Raw genomic sequence first — 16187 nt, 5'->3', positions numbered from 1 at the left:
TACACTGGCAAACATTTTACACATAGACTACCCTCTTAAAAAGATTATTCATTCATTTAGTTTAGTAAATCTCTCCTTCTAGACACAATCCAACACTGCTAGAAATATCAGTAGGTTTTCTGCTAGCCAGGGCAGGGGCAGACCTAAAAATTAAGTTCACACATGAAAATTGAGAACTTCATTAAAGATATTTTGAATTTCAAGGACTGTGAGATTCCCCCCAACATTATCAACTCTCTCACACACCTCAAAACCAACAAAAACCAAAATAGTTTCCTATTTCTGTTTTTGTTGGTTTTTTAACTTTTAGTTATTTGTCAATAGCTGTGAAAATGTTTTTTAATTCCAGATTCCATGGATCTGTACAAACATGGCCACAATATGCTAAGGAACGAGTACTTTTTAATACTGAGCTCTTTCCGAGGTTGATGTTTCTCTATGTAGTATGTAGAATTTTAGATTTTACAAGTGTCTTGAAAAACAAGTCTCTTTATTGGAAAAGACTGGAAAATCAAAAGCTTTTGCATTAGAATTATCCTCAAATGAGAGAGAAAATTGCCAAGACTTAATCTGCTTTTCGACTACTGACTGTTGAGGACATGATGTAAAGGAGGAGAGTGCTGGGCCATAATGTCTAGCTGTGCCTGTCCCTGTCCTGCCAAGGCACTTTAGCTTTGAACTGAGAGCAACTATTTTATCTGACATACAGACACTTTTCTTTGTATTAAAAATCAGTTTACAAAGCAGAACTTCTCAGTCCCCCTCAGCCAGGTGTAAAACAATCCTGCCACCTCACAAGCCCAGGCAGCCCCCACCCATCCCGTGTAGGTACCTATTTTAGCCGATCTGAGTGTCTTCAATCCACAGCTGTGTACTTTAACAGTGATTTTTCGAGAAATTCACCTCTTTTTTTTTTTTTTTTTTTACCCTGCCCCAAAACGATATTAAACAAACGGGTGCTTGTGCGGGGCTTTCCACCGTGGGGACCCACCTCAGAGCAGCAAGGGAGATTTGGGCCGTCAGCTGCAGCCTGAGGGGACGCACAGGCGGCAGGGACAGCGCTGCTCGCACCTCCCTTCGCAGCAGAGGGACCCCTGCCGGTCCCAAAAGGAGCCCCGCTGGTCCCAAAGGGAGCCCCGCCGGTCCCAAAGGGAGCCCCGCCGGTCCCAAAGGCCCGGGGTCCCGGATGGCCCTCACGCCGCTCCCGCGGCTCCGCCGCCGCCTCAGCGCCCCCCGCGGCCGGGAAAGGGCGGGAACGGGCGCGGCCGGGCCGCGGCGCCGCCGCCCTCAGGAGCCTCACGCTGCTCGAGAGCTTCATCCCGCTTTGAGAACGGAGCCGTGCTTCGAATTGCTATTAAATCATTAAAGCTGCAAGGTTTTCAACGGAAAAAAAATTAGAAATTTTGACGTAAAGATTCATACAGATTCCTGGCTAATTTGCCAAAATGTGCGAGCTTTGGTTGACTTTGAAACAGAAACGGCAGACAAAACTTTCATCGCGTTTTAGTTAATTTCAGAGCAAGCCAAGTATTTTACAGTACATATGCACATACATTTTGTACATCATCCGATTACAAAAAATTAATGGTTTTTGAATACTGCTAATACAATTAAGTGAAGATACACCACCAAAAATTTCTGCTTGAAAAGATTCAGTACCCTTTCCCACATAAAACCACACCACTCTGATTTCTCAGCAAAATACAGGGCCAAACCCCGTGAAATTTAAAAACACCACAGCTTCATATGTCAGTACAAATATTGTTTTATGAAGTGAAACACTGCTCCCCATACATTTGTAATTTGAAACAGTTTTTTACCCATTCATATAGAGGCACTTTTGCTTTTTGATTTACAATGCTTGTAAAATATTTTACCTTGATCATTTTCCTTTGATTACAACCTCTCTTTGTAATCAAGCCAAGAAATAACACCATTTCTTTGTGTATTCTTTGGACTATAATACACCAGATATAAAACATCTTTCAAATAAACCATTAGATGTTATTACTGTGTAATTTTTTAGTAGCATACCTTTCTTTCAAATCCCAATCATACACTACAAATAGGGAGATGAACTGTCACTGTGCTTTAAAGAATGTCAACATCTATAAATGTATTCTAAATTTAAATGACAAGTTACATAATTCTCAATTTTCCCCAGAAGGCTAAAAAAAGCAGCAATGACAGAAATTTGCAAAATGCTTTGGAATGCAAGATCAAGGACTTCTTAAGCTGATCCCAAACAACTTCTCCTTCCAACATTTTATCTAGTTGGCAACATCCACTGCAATAAATGCAGTTACATTTGTTTAGGTAACCCTTTTTATAAAAAAGGATAACATGGCCATGAACTAAGAGTTGTAAAGTAAGATGTGTTGAAAAGTGCCTATGTACAGGTGTCCTGCAATTATTTGTTGTTGGTATTTTGCAATGTCACAGCTCCAGCAGCTTTTATATCTTGAAGAGTACTGCAGAGATTCGAATGTAGGTGCATGATTTTTTTTCTTCATATCAATACAGTTAAACAGCAAACCAGAAAAGACACTTATGAAAGAGACATTTAAAATGCTTAATCACAGCTTGAGGTAGACTGATCTCCAAAGTAAAGCTCTTCTACACTTTGATTTGTTCATGACCAACTTCTTTTTGGATCCTTCTCCTTGGAAAAATCTTTCGTTTAAGTGCAATTAGCTGAGGAGAGAAAAAAACACAATATGTATTTTATGCTGGGCTAAAGGTCCACAGTTGGTCAGGTTTTCATCCTAGACACTATCAAATCTGTACCACCCATAGTAAATACTCAGTACTGTACTTTTTTTTCTGATTATACCAGAAAGGCATTTTTTACTCCCATTCATCTATTAGATGTACACATTTCCACTAGACTTCTCAATAATCAGAATACAAGCAGAAAGTGAAAAAATACACCATGCTTTTATTCTGATTATTTTAAAGGTAATTTGTGTATTTAAATTAACACCAGGCTACATTCTATTTTTAAAAGATCAGCACAAAGCTGGCATCTTAAAATGGTATTTAGATTCCTAACTGTACCACTAAGTTGAGTATCCCCTTCCAAAATCAAGTTACTAATGGAGTTTTCTAATATATAAAAAAGGCTGAAAATCAAGGGAAAGAGTCATGCAAAAGTTACAGGTGGGAAAAAAATAATAATCAAAAGCCAACCTTTCAAGAATTACACCCTCTTCATCAGACCACGGAAAGTGTTACTTAAGGCCCCAACCTGCAAAGAATTACCCATATGATTTGTTCCATTGACTCCCTCTGAGTTTAGCAGGACTAATCATGTTCAAGAAAGCCATTTTAAGCTTGCAGAACTCAAGGGTTTTTTCCCCTTTAGTCAGATTCAAAACCTTTTGAATTCAGTAGGAGTCTTTGCAATCAACTACTTAAGGAAGAGGTTTTGATAAGGCCTTTAAGAAACTTAAGACCCCTTCTGGACTAAGTTTTCTTCCTCTTAACTTAATATACACTTCTACCAATATCCATGTTAACAGACCAAGAATTTCAAAAACAATTACTAAATTTGAGCATCCAAATTTAGCACACTGGTGATGGACTTCACTGTCACAAGGCACCCGAGAAGGTTCCACTCTCCTTCTCCCCATATGACTCTCTTTTCAAGGAATCTCAACATGGTGACTTAAAAAATTAAAGCAACCTATTCATGAGTCATGTAACACCTTTACTTTTATGAAAGGAAAATCCTATCTACTCTTCAAAACCTACTTAAAAAATCCATCCAAAGTTATTCTGAAGATTCCACAATCTGTTAAGTGTTATACATATTTGATAAGAAGACATTAACTTTACCTGTTCAGCAAAAAATGAGATGACTGTAAATAGAATAAGTGTTATTAAAACACAGTGGGTCCAGAATTTGAGCTTGTCTCTATATGCCCTCCTGGACAAAGAAAGAAGGAAACAAAAAAACAGCTTCATATATCATAAATGCAAATATTTATAGAGTTTCCACAAAACATGCAAAGACAGTTTTTTTTCCAGTTCTTAAAGGATGACTAAAAAGAGGACATAGGCTCTCTCTTCACAAAGAGCCACATAGAGAGGACAAGGGGCAACAGCTACGAGTTGGACTGGGAGAGGTTTCATCTTGATATAAGGAAATCTTTTTTATAGTCAAAACAATCATTTCTGGAGCAGTCTCCCCAGAGACAGGGTAGAGCCTGCACCACTGGAAGCTTCCAAGATATGACTGCTCAGGGTTCTAGATAATGGGATCTTTTAGGTGAGAAAGGACCTCAAAGATTGAGTCCAACTGTTAAGCTAACACTGCCAAGTCCAGGCCTAAACTACATCTCCAAGTGCCACATCTACTTGTGGCAACTGTGGTTTTGCATCACACTATATCCTTTTTGACCAAACTGCAATTCCCTTATGTGCTACAGTTATATACCTGTAGGCAGGACACTTGAGAGCTGGCAGGAGACAGTCTCATCTAAGTACCTTTTCCCATGAAAGGTTGGACCAGATGATCTTTCAAGGTCCCTGTCGACCTGGGCTGCCCTGGGATTCTGAAAATACTTTGATTTCCACAAGCATTTTAATCTGCCGTAACACACCCTGGTAGAATCATCTTTGGCTACAAACAAGACAAAATAAAGTGTCTTTTTGAAGCTACAAGAAGACTTGATGTAGGGTCTCTAAAAGGGAGCCAACACTGTGCTTCCTCCTCCAACAGAATTTCTAAAGCTAAATGGGTTTGGCCCCTGCTCCCTCTGCCATTGATACAGCAGGGCTTGTAGCACTACAATCATGCCTACAATCCTTCTGATTCCTTCTAGAGTTCCTCTAATGCTTTCTATTTTCTTACTAAATTTCTCATGATTTCTATTTCTCATGATTTGCTGATCAGCAACAGGTTTATTTATGTTAGTCTTGTGTCATTTTTGTCACTTTTCTGTCAATGTTTTGCTTGTCTTCTCAAGTCGACTACTCCAATTTCTTCAGTTGTTATTTATAAAATGGCAAGAGATAAACACACACAAAAATTTCGCATTTTATACAAAAATGAGACACACATAGATCTTTTCTGATTTTTACCCAGATGGCTATTGCTATGTGACAGATTGTAAAAAAATCACTTAGTCAGAAATGTAATAATGGTTTGGGGGATTTTTTAAAATTAAAGCAAGGTAGAATTCCTGTTTTTATTTAAAAAAACAAACAAACAAATGGAAAAAACCAACAACTTTTGTTTGCAGTAGGTTAGGAACCTAGAAAATATTGATGACTATTTAAAGCACTGGAAAAACCCAAATCTTGCAGATCTCATATTTTAGTCCATTCAAATCTCACCATGCTATTTTCACTGTTAAATCTTTCATGACAATACTGGGGGAAAACCAGCTTGTTAGCAGTATCTTAGCTAATGATATATTACTGCACTACAGTAACTTGAAAAGAACTTGTGGAACATACCATTCTTGGAGTTCATGCATATGAAGGAAACGATTCCGATATTCTCTTGGCAGTTCAAATTGGGAAGGGATGGGAAACATGGACTCATAAAAATCTCTAAGCACTGCTTTCACTGTTTGTGCATCCTTATGATTGTGATCAATATTGTCATTTAGGCAAACAAATTTTCTAGGAAACAAGATGACATTGTTAGAGTATTTCCTTGATAACATGGGAAAGGCATTGTCAAACCAATAAAACAAACCATCATTTAAAACAAAATAGAAGCCATATAATTTTAAAACCAAACAGACATATTTTTATTGTTGCATTATTTTAAAATATTTTCATTTTAATGCTAAGAGCACTAGGATTGACAGCAAGTCAAAACCTCAGAAGAATCCAGTGACAGGCCACATTTCTAGTTATGTAATGCTGCCATCTAATGGGCATTAGAGTGTGCACCATCCCAGAACCCATTGAACACAGCATTAATCTCTGGGTAAGGGTTTTTATACTTTTGAATTATCATGAGTAAAGTCTCTTAAATAACAAAGTGAGCTCCACTGTAGGAGGGAAACATAGTAAATTATTAATATTTTAGTGTGCATGCTGAATTCTTTAGAGAAAATCAACATAACTATATTAGATTGTTTAAGAGAGGGCAAAGCTTGGTCCCTAGGCTTTAATTTACTGAGAACATTATATAAATTGGTCTGTCGAATCACAGACCCAAAGCTAGACTTGTATAACCAACCAAAATACAAAAAAACAACAATTTGGATAGAATTTACATGGAAATTACTGTGACCAAATAAGCACTCTCCCAATAACGGCTCCTGCACAGAGCTATTTCTCATGTAAAAAACATGGAACTAAATTATTGCAAATAATTGAAACTAAAGCAGCAGCTAGTGTGCTAGACTGCTATGTACTCTTGGCCACTCTGACCTGGTGCTTGACAACAAAAATGCCCCTTCCCACATTTGGGCAAGGCTGTGTGCTTTATTTATATTGAGATACAAGACACCTACATTTTCCCTGGAGGCAGAAATCATATCTGATGACATATGCCTTGTCACTGCTAACCTTTGTAAATAAGCAGTTCTGGTCAGCTGTATCCTATGTAGTATGGTGTGCTCCCCCAAAGAGCAAAGTTCAGACTTCTACAGGAATCTGGAAATAAGCAGAGCTCTGGAGCTTGTCTATCATCCCACACAGGGAATTAGCACTGAGTGGCAAGGTACTGCATCTGGCATAACTGGTCACCTTGCTCTAGACAATTACATGCAGGGCATAACCAGGCATTCAAATTGCTACATCTGAGAAGATAAAATATGGCTCTCCAAAAACGAGCAGGCTCTATCTCCTGTATCAAGTGATACTATGCAAAGCAGCTGGTTATAGCAATCATGGCTACACTCTAAGCATTTTGGGAGTTAACTCTGGACTATCCCTGACCTCATTCCTTGGACTGGCAGCTCATTAGCCCTGGGAATGCAGTAGCTGTATTCCTAGAGTGTATATTCCTGTTTAGCTTCATGGTGAAGAGATACGGCTTACAGACTGAGAGATTGCTACACACAGCAAAGTATAGGATTGATGAGGATATTAGCCCATTTCTAATGGAAAAACTGTTTAAATACATCCAAAAGAAACCAAACATGACATTTCTTTGGATATTGCAGAATTAATGCCTAGACAATTAATGCTCACTTTGCCTTAAGGGTGTAAACCAAACATCAGATCAGTAAGTGAGCGACACATTTAGTTCATTGCAAGACAAGCACTAAAACCCTGCTTTTAGAGACTGGTTATAATTACTGGTTTGTATGCAAGTAAAACTTGGCAAAGAGAAGGAAATGGCAAGCCTACATAACTGTGCCAGCTCTCCTTTGTTAACAAGGTAAGACTACAGTACTGCACTGTTATTCACAGGAATAGAGCCCAGGTAATCGACTCCTTCTCACTTTGTGAACACTGAAGGTGAGGAACTTATGTTGCTCAGGCCTCTCTGAGCCTCACAAGACTTGAAATCACCCCTACCTTTAAAAAAAAAACAACTTGTAGCCAGCAGACAAAAAATTAGAGAAGGAAAAGGAAGCAGCAGGATGAGCCAGAGCACTGCCTACTTTTGTTTTAAAATGGATCATTGTGGCTACTGGAATGCAGGAGTTATGTAGCCAGAAGGCACTCTTTGAAAGAATAGCATTAGATACAAACCATCTTCAGCTGTAAAATGCCTCAAGACTAGCATTTCCCTTTCTGAATAAATAACCCAGCAAAAATGTTGAGAGGAAAGTAGGAATCTATTCTTTATCCACAAATACAAATTATGCTATAGCTTTACAGGCAGCTGAGATTACCCAACAGCCTTCTGTGACCAAAAGAGGAGGCTTCACTTTCCCTGGCCCAAGGTACCTGGTTCTACTTTCCTCCTTGCTCTGCCTTTTGTCACTTGTCAGATCTCTTCTTGCAGCCCAAGTCATTAAACTGGCAGAAAACTGGTTTTCTGAAGATAGAAGCAAGATTCTTTCCATGTAGTAAAAGAGCTTGAAAGCACAATGAATATGCAAAACTGATTTAGTAACAAAAAAATCCACACCTAATTCCTAGTATAAAATACCTGCATAAAGCAGGTCAAAAAGTTCTTCTTTTAAAATAAAATTGCCTGCAATATAAACTGTATGCCCTCTAGAATGGCAAAAATGAAAGCTTCAAAAACAGCTGAAGTTTCTAAGTTTTCGAAGATTTTAGGTAGATAAAAATGTAACAAATTATTGAGATAGCTTCTGGCATGAGAGATTAGTCAGCTTCAGTCAAACAGAAAAAAATCAGAAGAACTTTTGGTTCAAATTTGTCTTATCCTGTAACACACAGTTTAAAAATACATGATAATAAATTATCTTTTAAATACAAAAAAAGTTTAAAGAGTCAAATCAGAAAATTAAAACCATCTCACAACTTCACACAAATCACAAAATAGGATACCTGGGATTTTTTCGTATGTCATCCAGCTGACCAACTACGTGAGAAACATTTGTGCGAATCATTTTGAAGGCAATTTCCTCTTCTCCCATGATTTCAAACCTTATTGTTGAAATAACATTTATACATTAATAAAACAGCCTAATGTCTGGTTCAATACATATCAATCTTGTATTTAATATTTTTGAGCAACATTTCTGACCTGACTGGCCAACCTTCATTAAAATTTGCCATTTGCTTTCTATCGATACATTTAAATTTTTCAGCTCATGCTCTTGCACAGAACCACTTCTCTGTAGATTTATTAGATAGGTGGTTACCTATCAATCATAGATCCGAATTCTAAGAGAAAGCATATAATTTGACTCCAGGTAAACAGTCTTACTAGTGGTAGATACCACACTTATATTTTTCACTCCACTTATCTTAATATAAAAAAGTATCCTGAAGGCTTCTTCAAGTCTCACCTGAGACCCTCCTCCATTTACAAAGCTCACACCACTGTCACTCCTCCATCTCAAGGAAACGTACAAGGTAGTTAAAACTAAAATCCTTTTTTCTGTTCTTTTCTTTTTTTTTAAGCTTCAGTAGAAGGAAGGATGATGTAGATTTACAACTTCTAGGTACAGGAAGGCTGTTTCCTTCTTGATATGCCATGTGAACTGCACTCAATCTCCAGCCACCCAAACATACTCTGGCTTACTGTTGTACAGCACAAATGAGGAAATGGCCCAAGATGACACAAGTAACACAAAAGTATTTAGTCCACTAAGCAAACTATGAAAAAATCCACATCACTCTGCACAATAAGTCAACAACAGTATGTTTCTTTAGTTCCACTGTTAAAATAGCTTGAACTAAGACTTGTTAGCACACATATGCAATCTTGGGTCATGTGTGTATGTATCCCTCCTCCTATGGCTTACAACACAAAGCATCTCTTTTCACAGGACTGCCACAACATACCTGTATTTGTTTTTGTCCTTGTAAGCCTTACGAATCCTGTCAGTCACAGGTTTGCAATTAGTCACTAGGTTTTTGGTCACTGGAGGCTGGAAGAAAACACTGTTTAGATTATGGGTTACTGAAGATTACACAGTGTTATAAAGGTGTACTTTGTAAGAAAACTTGCAATACAGCTAGAGTGGCCTGCATACTTTACTCTCCTGGAATCAAAAGCTATAGCTTTTTTATCAGCTGTGGAGGGAAAAAACAAAACAATACTGGTGCATAACAACACAATTTCCTATTTTGCAAATTATTTTTTGGCAAAAACATTGCAACTTCATTCTCAGTAAAATATTCAAAAATTCTAACTAACTTGACAGCTCTCTGATATTTCTCTGACAAAGGCCACCAGTAAAACTGGCCAGGCAATCTCTGTACAACAGAGATTTTTGGATTTTAGGGTGTTTTTTGAATACATGGGTTGTAATTCAGATAAGGACTTACCAGAAAGTTCTAGTCAGAGAGGTATTGGGCTTACTATCTTTCTGGTTCACAGCAGTAAATTTTCTTAACAAGGATGACTTTTTAAATCCCAATTTTAATTAACATCCTAAATCTCAGCTTTTCTCTACTTTTAAAGAAAATTAGGGGTTAGTAAGTTAGGAAGCAGCCTGTAAAATTTTCATTTTGTAACACTTACTTCATGTACATACAAAGTAGTAATTCCTGTAAATAGAAATCAAACCAGCATTTAAAGTAAAATAAATACATACTCAGGAAAGAAAATAAGCATCTTTTAAGATCAATGTTTCTTACCAGATTTGGATCATAATACGCTTCCTGAGTTGGAGGAATAACATGGATCTGAGTGATGTTGGCAGGGAGAGCCTTAGAGCAATTTATTAGCATTTGTTCTAGACCCGTCAAATCCTAGCAGAAAGAAAGGGGAAAAAAACATTTAAAATCCTACTGATTTTCTCACTGACAGTTCTAAAAACGCAGGGTGCACAAATGTATTTAATGTTAACTACGCAAGTTTCCATGCTGCTGTCCACAGAAGACGACTTAATATTCAGCAGACCTCATCCATTTCAGTAACTGCTAAATCAGTGGGACTCCCTATAAAGTAAAGCAACTGCTCAGTACAGAGTTTAATTGAGACCAGATAAGGCATGACTTAATGTCATTTTCATTTAAAATTAAAAGCACACCTTTACGAATCATTTCAGGACAGTACAGAGTTCCTGAATCAACACTGGCACATTAAATCCCAAATCAGGCAAACAAACAGAAGAGTTAACTGCAAGCACAGGAAGATTTTCTGATTAAGGTACAGGCCAGGAATGCACTAAAGCAGGGCTGTGTTATGACTATGCCAACCATTTTGAGCCCTGTGTTACAAACAATTGTTTCATTGGTTTGTGTCATTTCCTCTCTGTAAAGAAAAACCAGCACACTTTGTTCTCTACCTGTATGTTTAAGAATGCAAGTCCTACAAAAACCATGTCTCTGTTTATGAGGTTGCTAGAAGAACAGAAGTGTGAGTCTTAGTACATTATCCATACCATTTACTGGTATGGCTTCCTTGCTATCTTTTTTTTCTCAGTTCTTTCTTTGAACCACAAGTTCCTCAGGGCAAGAACTACCTTTTACTATGTGCAGAAACTACAGTAAGCACAGCAGGATCCAACTATTGGCAGTGAACTTTTTTTGGACAAACTCACACTATTTTCTTGAACTCAGACAGCAGTGAGCTATTTTTCTGAAGCTGCTACAACTCAGTTTGATCACACACTCCACAGAAAAAACAACCAAACAATGATAATTAGAACACAATGCTACATTTTCCAGGTACTATTTAAAAATTGCCAAATGTTTCTGATGCTACAAGCAAGGATAAAAGTTGACTCGTTTTATTGTAACCATTTTGGACTTTAAAACTGAAGTTGTTCTAAAAGTTAATCAGCAAAGAAAGAGTACCTGCAAACTTAGTGGTAGTTCATGGATCCTCGTGGCCAGAGTGCGAATCTCTCGGTCAGACAAGATGCCTGACTGGTCTGTATCAACCTCATCAAAGATCTGAGAAATGTTCAGTGGCTGAACTGCACTCATAAGGTAGTAGAAATATGAAAAAGCAAACTGCATATCTTCAGAGTGACGCACTTTGTGAAATGATGTCTTGTCAAACTCCTCAGGAAACCTAGATAAGAATGAAAACTCATTTAGCACCCTAATTTCTTGAAGAAAACATTCCTTACCTAAGAATAAATTCTTATCCAGAATTTCAAAAGTGCCTCAAAAATCTCATTGTATCCCAACTATCACGTTGTAATAAATTTCTTATTTCCTTCTCCAAAATATAATTTTTTTCAGTAGCCATTAACACACTGGAAATGGCTACAGCAAAGCAACAGAAAGGTAGAATTTCCCACAGTTTTGTATTATTCCAAGCAAAAGCACACTCACATATCCTGGAGCTCTTGCATAACAGTACGGTCAATCATGTGAGGCATATGAGCAGGGACTTTACGAGATGTAAATCCAAACTTGCTGTTTAACAGCTTATTGACATATCGAAGGGAATCAGCAAACGTATCTTTCAGCTGCCTTCCAAAATGTTTACCTTCAGTAAAGTATGACATTTGTTTGAGTAATGACTCTTCTTCCTAAAGAGCAAGACAGGCATAAATCTAGGTTACATTACTGAAAAAGTCAGAAAACACTAGACATGCAGAAAAAATGATATTTCAGCCAGCTGCCAACTCTTTCAATATCTGAAACTGGGAAGAGAATTTTTTAATATTTTTCTTCATACTTCTTAGATCTTCCTTTAAAAAGAAATAAAAGAAACTTTTCCTTAAAGCTTTCATACTTTGAGGTAAACTATTCTATAAAAGGCTTCCTTAATATTTGTGCTCTGACACCTCACACACACTTAGGGCCCTATTTGTCATCAGATTTATTTGTAATACTGCCTTTTTTTGCAGATTATTCATCCATATATGAAAATTGAAATCCTATGAATATAAAGATTCTTCATGCAGAATTCAATCTCAGATGAACAGAGAGAGTATTTTCTAAAACATAGCCCTTTTCTATGTGAAATAGGGTGAAGCAGCTGCTACCAACTGAAGCACAGTATCTTCTCTTCTAGAGCTTTTCAAAACTGCCAAAATGCTATAGATGGAAGCAGAGGAAATTTCCTATACATTTTCTTGACACAATCTAGATAGCCAGTTTCTTTGAAGACTTTCAATTCAACTTTTAGAATTTAATTATCATTACACCAATTTTCTGCATTTTTTAAACATAAACTGAATCCATAATTGCATAAATACAATCAAAACAAAATTTACCTTTCTGTTATAGTGCTATGTGTCTGAGCAATAGCCCTGTGACAACATACAACAAACAAAAAATGAATTGGACCAAGAAAAGGTAGTAGAAAGAGAACAAAAATAGTTATTTGGCTTTTACCACCTAGCTAAGAGAGGCCCAGATCATAAACGAGTCACATTTTATGTGAAAAGTATCTTTCAAAAAAAAAATCCCAGCATTTTCTTCAAAGGCAAAGCACATTTCAAATGTACAAGTCATATGAACAATATTCCAATAAATGCAGAAAGATGCAACTATTCCAGTAAGGAATGACATTAAGATACTCACATCAAGAAGGTCCTGGAAATACTTCTTTTTCTCCCATGGCAAAAAGCCTTGATAACTTCCAGCATAAGACTGTAATTTTCTTCCCACTGGCCCCTCCTTCATATTTGCATTCACCTGCTCATGCTCTTTTATTCCTTCCATCCCCTGTGTGTCTTCTCCAGTATCAAAATTCCCAGTATGTTTTGATTTCTGTGTTTCCCTTAATATGAGTGCATTCAATACTTTTTCTCGAGTTTCATTTCTTTTCCCCATGCTCTGGGAGGGAAGTGTGGCTTTAGGCTGTACTTTATAAATATGTTTATTTGTGCTCATTGTCACAACAGTCCCCTTTGCTCCCATAAGCCTCGAAGGAACTTCTTCCTTTGCTTTTACTCTTTTTATTTTGCCATCATTTACATCTTTATAAGGCTTCTCCCAGCTGCTCTGGTTCTGATTTTCTGAATGATTATACATGCCCTTTTTTTCCAGGCCTACAATACTCTTTGCTGTGCTTAAAAAGTGGAAAGGTCTCAGGAGAGCAGCCTTGGATAGGTTGTATCCTTTCTGAGTTATATCACCATTTAGTAGTTTTAAGTCCAGTTTCTGCAGTTCTAGTTGGACATCTTCAGGAAGAAGAGACACATTTACTGATGGGATTATCAACTCTTCAGGTACACTCCCCTTTGTGTCATTTCTACGTCTCATGACTCTTGGAAAGCGTTTTTCTTCTGGAATATCCTCAAATATCATTTCAGCTTCCGGTACTGAAGTTACACTTTTAAAATCAGAGTCAGATTTTTGCACGGAAGTTGTGTTTTGTTTTGGTTCCTCCCTAGTATCAACTTCAACAGCTATTTGCATTTTAAACTCTTCATCATTTTTATTTAGGAAGGTAAGGTTGAAATAGATCACAGTTGTGTTCATGCCACTATGCATGATTAGGTGGATAGTTTTCCATTTGTTAGCAACTGAAGCATGTCGGATAATTGGATTATCACTGTATGAACCCTCAATTCCCTTCTTGGCTATTTCACTGAAACTGAAGTAAGGCAGACATTCACCTTTGGGAATAACATAGTAGGTCTGATTAAGCTGAAGCATCACCTTGTACATCTCTTCAAAGTGATCTGGGAAAAAAAACCAAAACCCAAACAACAAACAAAACAAATTAATGTCAATTTTTAGTGTAACATTTTATCTTTCACTCTTTTTTTAACACTACAGTCACTCTATTAACAGGGAGACAGCTTTGTGAAAGAACACTTACTCTAGTTTCCAGCTTCTTGCTCACTTATCTTCAGTAATGGATGACTAGAACATACTCAGATATATAATGCTACCAGACACTCCCATGCTAATTCTAAAAGCCAGTATAATTCACCACTCTTTCAATCTCTACTTGGAGAGCCTAAAGTGTCTTATTATCACCTCACTTAAAATTATGTATCAGTCATAAGCAACTTGCCCCAATTACATTTCTGCCACATTTTAGGAAAGTAATATTATAACAGGTGGAGTTGACTGCTACAGGGCTGCATCTTGATTTGAAATTTTAAAATCAGATAGGCTGAAAGGAACTTTTCGCTCTCACATCAGAACACAGATTATCTGTCACCTCCCAGAGGAACAAAACCTCACTGCTAGCAATAGAATCACCAGAAACACATTTGTCCCAGCTGAAATGCAGGGGAGACTCTGCTCTTCCAAATAGGAAAAATCTTCTCCTGCATGTACCAGACAGCACTTGAAATCATTTTATTCACTCCTTGCTAATCTTTCATATCCAAATAAACTTCAGACAAGTTCACTTGTGACTGAAAGCAGCCTTTGGCAAGAGCCCAGAACCAGACTTGAACACTGTCAGCATTAGAGAGGTTCTTGCAACTTAACTGCTACAGGCATCATCAATTCAACTGTCCTTAGTCAGGTAAAGATGCTTGTACAGGACATCTTGTACAGACATTGTACAGTCAGAGTAATGATGAACCAGGAAAGGTCAGGCAATTCAAGAGAATCCCCACAGGAAGTTCATCAGCAATGCTTTTCACATACCCTGGCCACAGTCACCAGCATCAAATCCACATGAGAGGACGTTGCAGGCCTGGTCACAGAATTTGTCTGCTAGCCAGGAATTAGCACAGCCTTGGTTACAGTATGAAACACCACTTATTCCTGCTCCAAACTGCCATGGTGGGCCATTCCCAATACCTCCAACTGCTCCTCCACCAGCAACATAGCGATTACCCCCACTGTTACCTAGAGAAAAGAGGAAAAAAACCAAACCCATCAGAAGTAAGAATTTCAAATAACTGAAGAAAGGCACATTAAGGCCACCATGTTAAAGCTAGACTGAAGACTAAACAATCATCAATGAAATTAAAAAGGGGCAAAGCCTAACTAGACTTCTGAGAGTTTGTGCATACTATAGATTTTACACTCAGTGTAGAAGCTTAGGATAACCTTTTCACTTGATTCCTAAGTGCCAACATATCTTAACTTCAAAAATGCAGGCAGAAAACTGATCTACTACTCCTTGTGCTTGCAGTCTTGATTTTGCAGTCTCCTAGAAAGGCATCACTTCCTCGATCTGGGAGTACCACTTTGTTTTATTACACTGCAGTCCTGAAAATTTGATCTAGGAACTAATAGTGCAGCTTCACAATCCATTATATAAATTAGGAGTCCAAGTATATAATACTGTATATCAAGATATAATAATTTAAATTTCAAAACCCCTCCATTCAACTAGTCAAATTTAATACCTAAAGAAAGATTATCCTATACCCTATCATTTCCTGTAATTTTCCACAAAAATTTGTAGTTTGCAAGAAATAAGGTTTTAATCTGTAAATCAACTTTTTTATTACTAAAGGAGGCAAATACTGCAGTTATATGAAAAAGACAAATTACAGAATTATTCCTATCAGGAAAAACAAACAGCTCACTTTTCCTAAATGCAGCATTGCTGTCTTACCAGTGCAATCACCTCCATCCCAATCACATGCTGAGTTATTACAGGCTTTATCACAGTAACCATCTTTAATCCACGAGCCAGGACATCCCTCGGCACAGTTTGGCACAGGCCAAGTCAAGTACACCTGCAACAACATTAAAGTCTGAGACAAGGACTGGCAAATAGAAGTCAGCTGAGCTTGTTTCTTTGA

At 37.5% G+C, this 16187-nt stretch overlaps 1 protein-coding gene across 2 annotated transcripts in view; it reads right to left on the bottom strand.

Moving 5' to 3' along the window:
* Nucleotides 1-1487: 1487 nt before the first annotated feature.
* GNPTAB (N-acetylglucosamine-1-phosphate transferase subunits alpha and beta) overlaps nucleotides 1488-16187 on the bottom strand; it is a 39640-nt gene continuing 24940 nt past the window's right edge. The window contains exons 11-22 of one of the 2 annotated variants that reach the window (XM_066550490.1): nucleotides 15998-16121; nucleotides 15076-15279; nucleotides 13045-14150; nucleotides 11845-12044; nucleotides 11359-11578; nucleotides 10195-10308; nucleotides 9397-9482; nucleotides 8434-8532; nucleotides 5464-5631; nucleotides 3838-3928; nucleotides 3190-3247; nucleotides 1488-2694 (exon numbers count right to left, since the gene is read on the bottom strand). In XM_066550490.1, the coding sequence (XP_066406587.1) occupies nucleotides 3200-3247; nucleotides 3838-3928; nucleotides 5464-5631; nucleotides 8434-8532; nucleotides 9397-9482; nucleotides 10195-10308; nucleotides 11359-11578; nucleotides 11845-12044; nucleotides 13045-14150; nucleotides 15076-15279; nucleotides 15998-16121 (2460 nt within the window). In that variant the 3' untranslated portion in view covers nucleotides 1488-2694; nucleotides 3190-3199. The remainder of the gene's footprint in view (nucleotides 2695-3189; nucleotides 3248-3837; nucleotides 3929-5463; nucleotides 5632-8433; nucleotides 8533-9396; nucleotides 9483-10194; nucleotides 10309-11358; nucleotides 11579-11844; nucleotides 12045-13044; nucleotides 14151-15075; nucleotides 15280-15997; nucleotides 16122-16187) is intronic. The other variant, XM_066550489.1, reaches the window with a different exon arrangement.

This window comes from Molothrus aeneus, chromosome 5 (genome assembly GCF_037042795.1).
Source record: "Molothrus aeneus isolate 106 chromosome 5, BPBGC_Maene_1.0, whole genome shotgun sequence".
Lineage (NCBI taxonomy): Eukaryota > Metazoa > Chordata > Aves > Passeriformes > Icteridae > Molothrus > Molothrus aeneus.
The sequence above is the reverse complement of the archived record's forward strand: the minus strand, read 5'-3'. Positions and strand labels throughout refer to the sequence as shown.